The sequence below is a fragment of the Alosa sapidissima genome, chromosome 21 (genome assembly GCF_018492685.1).
Source record: "Alosa sapidissima isolate fAloSap1 chromosome 21, fAloSap1.pri, whole genome shotgun sequence".
NCBI classification, from domain to species: Eukaryota; Metazoa; Chordata; class Actinopteri; order Clupeiformes; family Clupeidae; genus Alosa; species Alosa sapidissima.
The window spans coordinates 10048946-10060278 of record NC_055977.1 but is presented as its reverse complement, the minus strand read 5'-3'; the positions used below and the strand labels follow the sequence as shown (position 1 = coordinate 10060278).

The following is an 11333-nucleotide window of genomic DNA, read 5'->3' as shown; positions in this document are numbered from 1 at the left end:
TACTGAAACTAAAACTTTCCTTTCAGCTTTGAAATCACTATAAGCTTCTGACTGAGCCTTCTGATAATTAGCTTTGAGTTCCCATATTATGACTGATAATGAACTGCCATACTGAACTACATCATACATGTGATGCTAGACCAAGAACAACTTGTAAATGTGATCTCATTATACTATATCACTATGTATTTGAAGAGCTCAAAATACAATTTGCAATAACAGCCCTGCTGAAAAAAACAGCCTGACCAGCTTCCTCAGATGGTCACGCCAGCATGTCCACCAGGTGGCTCAACCAGCTACACAAGCAAAGACCAACAGGAGCTGGAAGAACACCAGCAAAGACCAGCTAAAACCAGCTTAAACCTGGCTTAAGCTGGTTTCTAGCTGTTTTTTTCAGCTCTGATGTTATAAAATCAACCATTTCAAACCTGTTAAAAATGCCATCCCTTTCTCTCTCTCTCTTTTTCTCTCCCCCCACTTTCTCTCTCTCTCTTTTTCTCTCCCCCCTCTCTCTCTCTCCCCCTCTCTCTCTCTCAGGATGTGGACTTGAGGAAGACCGTTGAGGAGAGTGCACGCATCCAGAGGGCGTACAGCCACTATTTTGATTTGACCATTGTCAATGATAATTTGGACCATGCATTTGAGAAGCTTCAGGCAGCAGTTGACAAACTCTGCTCAGAGCCACAGTGGGTCCCGGTCAACTGGGTTTATTGAGAGTGTAAAATACACATGCACATAGTCTCACACACACAAACACACACACATATCACTCTGAAGGGTGTGTGTGTGTTTGTGTAAATACCTCTGGCGACTGGTGTAGTTTGTGTGGCGGATTACCCATTCGCTGCACCAGAACAGTTTTAGCCACTCGTGTGTGTGTGAGTGAAACAAAATCCCGCCCCCTTTTGCATTTTCCAATGAAGTGTTATTTTCTACTGAATCTGAAGAATCTTTTATTTATTTTAATATTTGCAAGTTTCTACAAGAAAATATTTCTAATCACGACAACAAGGAATTCAAAAGGAGAAAATTGGGAGAGAGAGGAGCTGTATGAGCTCTCATATGTTCTAACTCACTGCTGTGTGAGTGTGCTATTTTTTTTTATTTTTTTTTGTAGCTTCCTGGACCCAATGCTGTTAGTTCACTTTTTGTTAACTAAAATGGTCGCAAAAGAGAAATGCATCTTGTAGCTAAATTGAAAAAGGGCTTTACTGGAACCAAGACAGCAGGTCAAGAACAAGGGCAAAATGGAGACGGGAGTGTTCCAGAACCCGAATGAGAAAAATCCTTCAGAATTGTTTACAATGGTGTGCTGAGGTTGGTTGCCATGGTCGTGGTGGTATGAGACGAGCTGAAGCACATCGCAGAGACCCTCAGACAACTGTGATAGATCTCAAGACGTCACCTCTATGCTTTTACCAGTTCTCACTTTCAGAAGTCTGATATCCCCTGTGCATGTCTGTGTGTCATAATGACAGCTGTGTTTTGTAGCTTTTGTCTCATTTCTTGTAATGTTTTTATTATGTGTTAAAAAAAACACTATTTGTCACACAAAGATCACTTTAGCTTGGAGATCTAGTCATCAGATTCCCCATTATGCTTTTTGTAGTTTTTTTTAAATGGAACCAAAGTCACCCTTTTAGGAACCACTCATGTTGTTCCTCTGTTTAGCATACATGATGTTCTTTAGATTTTCTATCTGTGTCGTTGGTGAAAACTTGTCTCCCACAATCCTTTTGCTGTGTCACCTGTTTGCCAAAGCCAACTTGTCCATCAATGTGTTTGTGAAGTAACTGGTTCAAATTTTGTTTTCATTTGTCTTTATTACCCTCACTGGTACTGTAATGATATTATGTATACCTCTGTATACAACGCAATAAAATAACATTTTACCCTCTTGAATCAAAGTTATTCTTACCCAAAATATCCTAAATGGCTACCAGATCAAGCAAAAATGTTCATACTATCCTGCACAATTTTTACACATTTAGAGTTTTTTGCCTTTGTTAGATGGAACGTAGATACCGTACTTAATTTTTACATACTTACATACATACAGAGGGCTGTTTCCTTCAGAATATCCTGAATAGCTAAAAACTGAACATCCAGTCTTTCTGTCAAACAAACACACTTGCAGAGGTAATTGATGACATTTAGCAGAGGTGGAAAAAGTACAAAAATATTGTACTCAAGTAAAAGTACCAATACCTTGATGAAATATTACTCAAGTACAAGTTAAAATACCGATCTGAAAATGTACTCAAGTAAAAGTAAAAAGTAGTTCATTTAAAATGTACTTTAAGTAAAAGTTACTTAGTTACTTTTTTTTTGGGGGGGGGGGGGGGGGTACCAGAACAACCAGTTTTACCAAAGACTTTCTAATGAGGAGATACAGCACTCAAAAAATCCTCCATAGTAATGCATGGGGTTAGTTTGTAACGCCAATATGGCAGTTCTCTACACATATCACAACCCTTCCGCGGCAAAACGTCGACATGTGAATACATTGAGCCAATCATGTGGTGTGTTGTAAAATACATTGAGCCAATCATGTGGTGTGTTGTAAAATACATTGAGCCAATCATGTGGTGTGCTGTGAAGACATGGTGCCAATCATCTGTTGTGATCTCGCTGCTGGAGCAAGATTGGTGTCGTGAAGCCTTACGCACACACATTTCTGCTGAAATAGATGCACGATAAGTGCTCAAAAAGTGTTGCAATATGGCCGCCGAGTGGAGGTACTTGCTAGCCTGGGTGTTGGGATTTGATTCACGCTGCTAAGGCAGCCTGGAGACCATGGAGAAAATTTTCGCCTGAGATAGGGAACCAATCACAGAACAGGGGGGAAAGCAAGACGATGATGAGCTATGCACAGACGCATTTGATAGACATCCGTGGCACCCAATAAACGGATCTGGGCATTTTTTTTCAAATACGAGAAAATGAACGTTTGGTTCCCAGACCACGTCTCATTGAGAAGTGGTGGCGCTAGCCAGGCTAGGTACTTGCCTGAAAAGGAAGTTGAGAAATGGAGATCTATGTGAAAAATCACCGGAGTTCTCCTTTAAGTTTGAGCAGTAGTTGATTTTCAAAGTTAGTTGCACTCATCCTTGGGTCGCTTTGTGAACAGTAATCCAGAACAACTGAAAAGCCCCTCACAGGCAGCTGAGGCAGGCAGGCCAATATTAAATTGCAGAGAGTTTTTTTTATATTTGGAAACGAGCAGAAGGTTCAGCAGATTAAAGGGCGTCGTACTGGGGGGGAAAGTGGGAAGTATAGGGCCCCAATGGAGGAGAGGGCCCGTGAAAAGTGGAATACAGGGGGCACAACATTTTCACCAGGCATTAGTAATAATTCAGGTAATCCACACATAAAAAATCCAAACAACTCCATAAGTAGAGTCATGTAATGAAGTGGAATAACACGGGAAAAGTATTGAACACGCTAAGAAAAAACACTAAGGCAAGGAAAGGGAAGGAACGAGCTGGAATCTGTATAGAGAGTAGTTATCCTTTCTATCTGTGCAAATTAATATAAGCTTGGTTAGTAGCCTACATATTGATAGGCTATAAAAAGGTTTTTCATTACCAAGGTGTCACACAAGAAACATTTCATGATGGATAAAAGCAAAAAGCTCTCCCAAGACCTTTGCAACCTTATTGTTGCAAAACATATCAATGAAACTGGTTACAGATGCATTTCAAAACATCAGAATCTTCCAGTAAGCAGCATGGGAGCCATTATCTGCAAGTGGAAGAAACATCACTGCATCATCAACCAGCCATGCACAGGATCTCCTCGTAATATTTCTGACCAGGGAGTCAGAAGGATAGTCAATTCCAAGAGCCAAGGACCACTCGGAGAAAGCTCCAGAAAGACTTGAAGGCAGCCAATTCAATTAAATAGTTCTGGAAGTAACTAAAGATCAGGATTCACAAGAGGGACCCCTGGAATCTGTTTAGAACAATGGCCCAAAATCAGACCTGATACTGCGACCAATAAGTTTTGTCATACAGGAAATGTCTTGAAGCTGTCTTTACAAACAAAGGCTTTTCCACAAAGTATTGAAGAAATTTCAGTAGGCACGTTCAATACTTTTTTCCTGTGTCATTCCACTTTAATACACAAAACTCTTATGTTTGGATTTTTTATATGTGTGTTAATATAATGTGTGGTGAAAATTTCGAATAGACTCACTGGAAGTTTAGGCTAATTACTGAAAAAAAAAAAAAAGCGTTCAATACTTATTTCCAACATATATTTATTTTACCTGAATATTTTAACTTCCACATTAAATGTCAAAATGAATGTCAGACGAAATTTAAAGTTTGACTGACTGAATTTTGTATACAAATCATAGTGAAAACGGTGTAAGGTCACTCTCACTCTCCCTTGCTAATGGTTTAGTCCGCCTGCACGATTCATAAGGTAGTCTAGGCCTATCTTTTGTTTATTTAGTTGAGCATCGCTAGTAGTGGACCGCTAATTGTTTCGCTGCTGGTGCAATGTCTTTCTCCAAGAAAGCCAAGTCAGGTTACTAAAAACAAAGGCCAAAACAGGAAAAAGAGAGACATCAAAATGAGGGGAAACAACTGCTAATAAACTTCTTTCCAAAGAAAGGTGAGCACAAACGTCAAAACACGAAATCCCATGGTGTTTGCTTAAATATCTCCGCAATCATTAGTGCTAAAACAAACTGAGACAACCAATTCTGCATGGCGCCAGCTTGATTCATAGCTGTTGTAGGCTACATGCTGATCATCATCACTAGGTGGTTTAGGGCGCGATTTTTTTCTCTCCCTTTCCGTTTTCGTTAGTCTTAACTTTTCTTTTTACTCAAGTAACGGATGGGATTTTTGATGTAGCGAAGTACAATACTTCACTCAAAATGTAATCAAGTAAAATTTAAAATACCGATTTTATAAACTACTCATTACACGTGAGTAAATGTATTTCGTTACTTTCCACCTCTGACATTTAGTCATGTGTCCAACAAGCTACAATGAGTTACATTGGAGTCTGAGTATTGAATGCATATGCTTCTTTATTAATATATTAACTCTTTTCATATTTTATATATGTATATATATTTTCCTTCCTTCATATTATTATTGTCTTATCAAACATGATGTAAACACGAACTTGAGTATAAAAAGACAACAAACTCTGTCAAGAGTAAAACAAGTCGATGGAAAATGTTCAGACATCCATGCTGTTGATTATAAAAACATGCAGGCAGACTTGTAAAATCTGAAATCAACTTAAAGAATAAAAAAATTGTTGTATAACCTTCTTGAACTGTAGACTATATTGTTTGCATGGTGTAAACATTAAATACATTATTAAAGCCACAGCCCTGTTGTATGCAGCAGTACATGCATATAAACTCTGTATAAATGTATTGCATTTGGCTATATTTCACTTATAAATGATCTGATACCATACTTGTAATAATTCCATTAAAAAGGAGGATAAGGGAGATACAATTTCCCTATGGTCTTATATGAAGTAATTTTCCCAGGCACATACACAGGAGTGCTTCTCCTTCTCCTACTCAGACATCAGACTAGCCAGGCCTTGTAGAGCAATGCACAGGGTTAGAGGCTGGAACCCAGTGGCTTCCTTGGACTCCACCAGCAGCTTGTCCGTCTGCCTGACCAGCTGAAGATGGGCCGAGAGAAAGAGGGATTCCACGCTACGGAAGGCCTCCTCACACTGCAGGAGTGGGGGCACGGCATCCAGAGGGAAGGGCTGAGACTTCATCAGATCCTCCGTCTGAGAGAACAGAGATGGTCTCAAGTGCATGCTTTTGAGGCAACCTATAACTACTTTTTTCTGACTTTTGTCTGTTATCACATGACTGATCTACCCTGGTGGAAAGGGATCAGCTGACACAGACAATTAAGTTGCAAAGTTTGTGTAAAGTGTAAATACAACGCAGATATTAAATTTTCTATGTAATTTAGCACTCTGCTTCTGTGAATGTATCGAGGCACTGACTAGCAATGCACAAGTGTGTGTGGGACTCACTAGTTGGCTGACAGATGGCAGCAAGCCGGCAGAGCAGCAAGACTTTATCAGATCCAAGCAGTCGATTGTCAGCTCTGAGGAGACATTCACACACCATACACATACATATGTATTAAGGCCACTGGAATTACATCCATCATGACGGTGACATCACATATTGCTATTATCTGTATCTCCGTGACAAATCTGTCTGACAAGTAATGTTGAAATGAAATGAAAACAAGCCAGTGGGAATACATGAGCAACTGGGACAGTAAAGTGTATTTCATCTCGGAGTGGTTGATCCCTATCTTAAATGGCTTTTCCTTATCCAACAAATGGAACAGTGACACCAGTGAGACCATGTGCAAAGTGCATTAAAGTATTAATTATAATACACACCCATTTGGATGACGCAACAAATATATGATCATGTGATCTCACCCAGTAAAGCGCTGACCAGCAAATGCAGTGCCTGGCCTACGAGCAGTCCGTCAACTTGTTTCTCCGTGGCTGCCGAGGACTGATTGGCCGAGGGAGAACTGGATCCAGTCTCTTCGTTTGGTAGAGTTGCATGTTTGCCATTGCGACTTGACAGTCCGTGATGAGCTGTATCCTGATTGGCTATAGGCCATAGCAGATAAAAGATGGCCTGGACCCTCTGGTCCTGGCACTCTGATATGTCAGCAACCTCACCTGAACACCTGGCATCTAACTGATGAGCACAAAAAGACAGAACAAGAAAGAAAGAAAGAGAGATGAAGTGTAGAATATGTAAAGAATATACATTGCAGTATATGTTCAGTGTATGTCTGGTTTGAATTGGATACTTGCTGCTCACCCAATCCTCCAGTACACTCAGGAAGTCTTTGTCCAGGATAGAGGGACCCAAGAGGGAGAAGAGGGAGGAGCGAGTCACGGCGTCCAAATCAGACAGCATGCCCAGGTCTTCTTTTAGATTTGCTAGCTCTGCAACTGACATCACATCACACATGCATACATAAATATACATAAATATACATTTACATATAACACATACCCAATATATGCTAACCCAGAACCAAACACAAAATAATATTGTCTAAGACACATTACACATCAAAATGTAATGCTAACAACAACATACAATTAGGATTGTGCAGAAAAACCAACCAGCCAACGTACACACACAGTAAGACATGCTATTCATCCATACAAACAGACGCACACATACACGTACATGTGTTCTGTATGCTAAGAAACTCTTCTGTCTCATCCAAGGGGCCATCCACCTCACAGAGACTACTGCCATCCTCGGTCTTCCTAACATTCCAGTCGAACCCGCCCTCAACATCAGCCTGTAAACAAAGCTCTATAGGACAACAAAAACAAGGAAAAAAGCTAACATGTTCACATAGATGTTATTTTTTATTTTTGCTATTTTTGCTTGATGTTATGTTAGCTGACATATCTGAGCACTCTCCCTCTTACACATATATATACATACATACACACAACCAGAACATACATACTATAGGCACTATATATAAATAAAAGTGACTTGACTTGACTTGACATACCATATTGGCCGCTCCTCTTGATTCTGAGCTCAATGACACTATAGGCCAGGACTGTCTGCGAAGGAATCTCCATGGAAACATCACTGTCCATCTGCAGAGTGGAATCCTCATTCACACTCACCATCAAACCGCCACACTTGCACACACACACACACATAGACACAAATTGTTACTTTTTTATGCGTGCATACACACACACGATCCTATTCTATTGAACACATGCCTGTATACACCTTCAGGGGGACCGTCTTCAGTATAGCCAACAAAGCTCCACAGCTTCCAGCTCCAAGTCCATGGTACCTGAGGAGGAAATATTTAGTGACAAATTAGAGTAGATATGTCAGATACCTCTTTAATCTATATTTTCTGTATGTACAGTATACATATACTCTATGTGGTCCCTCTGATTTCTTTCAGTCACAATTGTTCCTGGAACATTTATTATGGACTTGGAACATCAAGGACTTCAGCAAAATGACCCAAGCAACCTACAGAAAAGGCTGAGTATGTATATGTATATGTATATGTAAATGTACATGTTAGTCCATTATTGGTGTTTTTAATGTCACCAAAATCACATGTATGCATGTCTGTATGTGTATGGATATGTGCCTGAGCCAGGTGAGTGCTCATTTTTTTTTGTACCTGACAGAACAGGAGTTTGAGGTGAAGATGCGCTCTTTCAGGACAGTTATCACCTTCCTCTTACACAATGACTGCTGCACAAGAGGATGCTGCAAGTCCACCAACCTACAAAGATCAGAATCGCACCCACATGTGTGACCTGATATGTCTGCAAACACAAGGTACTTTTCAATGTTGTGCAAAAACAGAAAATTTCTGGTTTTGCACAACACTGAAAAGTGTTGAATTAATGTGTTCATGCGTGCGTGCGTGTGTGTGTGTGTGAGAGAGAGAGAGAGAGTCAGGCAGAAAGAGAGAGGGGAGGGGAGTAGGATTACAGATTGCTGACCTGTCCTTGGAGTCATTCATTAGTTTGTTGATATTAACCATCTCTTTGTGGAGTTTGCCTAGTGATGAGTGAAGCTTTGAAGATCCCTGTCCCTCTGCCTTAACACGGACCCCTCCAGCTTCAGCACTCAGAGAGCCTCCCATGGTCCCAGCATACGTGCTCTCATAGTCCAAGAAGTCTGACTTTACCAACACTGAGAAGACACAGAGGTAAATGCAGTGCAGTACAGTGGTCAAAGTTATACATTCGAACCCCACTGATTCTCCTTAATGAGAGAGAGAAAGACAGAGAAAGAGAGAGAGAGCGGGGGGGCTGTGACTGGTTTTATTGGTTAAAACAATCATGTGCAAATCTGCTGATCAAAAGAACAGACTGTATGTTCATGTTACTGCCTGATGCTGGAGACTGATGCCACAGACATAGTCTTTCATCATTTTTTTCATGTTTTCGTATTTATTATACAGGAAAGTATTAAAAGTAACTGAGTCTTATGTCCATACAATGCATGGCAAAAGGGCCTTAAAGAACAGCCATGGGAGTGTGTGGGCATAAACACAAGGGTGTATATACCTGGCCGAAGAGTTTTTCTCCCTTGTGTGATTTGTGTGAGGGTGAAGTCGGTGGGCCTGTATTTGGGTCTTTGCCATGGCCATTTCTTATGACTTTTCAAGACCACACCCAGTGGCTGCAGCTTGTCCGAGTCTGTGAGACGAGTGACGGCCAGCAGAGAGCCATCAGGGTCTGTCTCACTGACCAGGTGACGTGTTACCTTAGCAAACATCTTTAAAGAAAATTACAAGAATGGTCAAAAAATGGTCATGTTCTGCTCCAACATACTCTCTATACTCCCTTAAGTTAGTAACATACTCTCTATACTCCCTTAAGTTAGTAACATACTCTCTATACTCCCTTAAAGCCAATATTAAATATTGTCTTGTCCATTTTCTGTGATTCGATTTTTCCGCTGAAACTGATTTTGATGTAGCCTACACTGAACTAACTCAATGCACCATGTGTGTGTGTGTGTGTGTGTGTGATTTTGATGTAGCCTACACTGAACTAACTCAATGCACCATGTGTGTGTGTGTGTGTGACTATCAATCATGTCATGTGTGACTATTAATCATGAGAGAAATGGCTGATGTATTATGTGTACTACAAAGGTGTGATGTGATATGATCCTGAAATGACCCTTTGCCTGATAGATCTGAAAGAACAAAGTCAGGAGTTAAAATATAATTTGTTTTGTTCTTCAAAATCCTGCATGACCCCTCCAAGTAATGACACAGAATCTCGGAATGTAAACAATTGAGGAGCAGAAGACATTGAATGGGGCCCGGAGAGGGAGTCCCATGAGGGGACATCTACATCTTGTCTACTTACCTGATGCAACATGTATGTAAGATGTATTTTCTGACAGAACAAAATATCCAACATAGGCGGATATGATCATGGTATAACATTGAGTTGATTGTGGGTCTGTAGGCTACTATGACTGTTATAACGTTGAACAGAAATAGAGTGTGGGTTTGTACTATGACTGTAAGACTTTATGAGCTTTAGAATAGGCCTATAATTCAAAGAGAAGCAATCTGGTATGGTTAAACTAATATATTGCTCTGGCTGTCTGTCATCATAACAAATACAAACGGTAAATATAGCCTACAGATTTAAGAGTGCAACTGAAAAAAAACTCACACTTAGTAGTGTGACTGGGAAAAAAAAAAAGAACAGCCACTTCACTGAGGCCACTTAGGCAGATTTCGTGACAGTACACACAAGCAACTTCTGCGTCACAGATCACCACTTACCGTTATAGACGGAGGTGAGAAGCTGACTCTCGAGAGTAGACCACTTTCCTTGTAGAGCAGCGCAATATTTTCACCGTAGGCTAGGTCATTCCTCATTCGTGAGATGAGACTAGCACTAGTCTCTGTTTGAAACCCATCCTCTCCTAATGAAACCGATAGTTTGTTGCGTTTACACCCTTTTGGAAAGTTCGTCAACGCGAAAAGGAGATAAAGTTCTGAAAATTACATCAACCAGGACACACCCACCTATTTGACCGGCCGCTTCATAGCCTACGCTTTTTGGATTCAAACCGACTGATGTAAATCCACTTTTCTCAAATTATCTTCAGTTGGCTAAAAGTTAAGTAGAGATTCTGACCATAGACTGTGATTCTGACCCCAAACGTGTGCTTGTAATGAAGGGAAGGCAGCATTCTGGTGCTGTCCCGCCTCCGCCATAATAGGAATCATATGAGGGGGCCTCTCAATGGGTCGCAGGCATGAACAGGCTAGTCCTTCTACTGGCCGAGAATCAACTCTAATTTGAGCCTTTACTTAGAATGCCAGTAAGACTATGGTTATGAGGAAGAGGAACTTCAAACGGATTTCTGAAGAATCCATCCATCCATACACACACTGTAACTTGTTTGTGTGCCCTGGCAAAGGACATGTCAATTGGTGCACGTTAGGATCATCTTACACTCTCTCTCCCTCTCATTATAGCCCAGTTCTAGTAAAAGTCATTTTTGTAAGTGTAACTTATTACTTGAGGAATATCACTGCTTTGAAACGTTATGATAAGGAAGGACATCAACATTTTAGGGTCTGGTCTCCTGGCTAATATATTAGATTGATCCAGCTTCTAATGGGTCACATCACTTGAATTATTTCTTGCAATTATGTGGAACATTTGCTCAGAGAGCCAGCTTGTTGAGGTCAAATTTATTAAGTAGTTCCTTTCAAGATGGATAAATAAATTATATTTAGGTCACCAGTATAACT

At 40.4% G+C, this 11333-nt stretch overlaps 2 protein-coding genes and 1 long non-coding RNA gene across 10 annotated transcripts in view; 2 read left to right on the top strand and 1 right to left on the bottom strand.

The window, feature by feature from the left end:
• Positions 1-1902, top strand: part of pals2b (protein associated with LIN7 2, MAGUK family member b) — a 24042-nt gene extending 22140 nt beyond the window's left edge. For all 7 annotated transcript variants that reach the window (XM_042077173.1, XM_042077170.1, XM_042077169.1 and 4 more), the window contains one exon: positions 538-1902. In XM_042077173.1, the coding sequence (XP_041933107.1) occupies positions 538-714 (177 nt within the window). In that variant the 3' untranslated portion in view covers positions 715-1902. The remainder of the gene's footprint in view (positions 1-537) is intronic.
• LOC121695967 overlaps positions 1-1902 on the top strand; it is a 17609-nt gene extending 15707 nt beyond the window's left edge. Inside the window, exon 2 of the long non-coding RNA XR_006026210.1 lies at positions 884-1902. This is a non-coding gene — a long non-coding RNA (uncharacterized LOC121695967). The remainder of the gene's footprint in view (positions 1-883) is intronic.
• A 3143-nt stretch (positions 1903-5045) lies between these two features.
• On the bottom strand, positions 5046-10838 carry gsdmea (gasdermin Ea). Of its 2 annotated transcripts, XM_042077178.1 has the most exons (12): positions 10599-10838; positions 10353-10495; positions 9112-9322; positions 8542-8734; positions 8214-8318; positions 7802-7868; positions 7569-7704; positions 7229-7360; positions 6851-6984; positions 6454-6724; positions 6031-6104; positions 5046-5775 (listed from the first exon to the last, which is right to left on the bottom strand). In XM_042077178.1, exons 2-12 carry the CDS (start codon positions 10446-10448, stop codon positions 5551-5553), a joined length of 1644 nt encoding a protein of 547 aa, XP_041933112.1. In that variant the 5' UTR covers positions 10449-10495; positions 10599-10838; the 3' UTR covers positions 5046-5550. The 2 variants fall into 2 exon arrangements, with proteins under 2 accessions (XP_041933112.1, XP_041933110.1); XM_042077176.1 differs by having other exon boundaries at positions 10353-10838.
• Between the last annotated feature and the right edge of the window lie 495 nt (positions 10839-11333).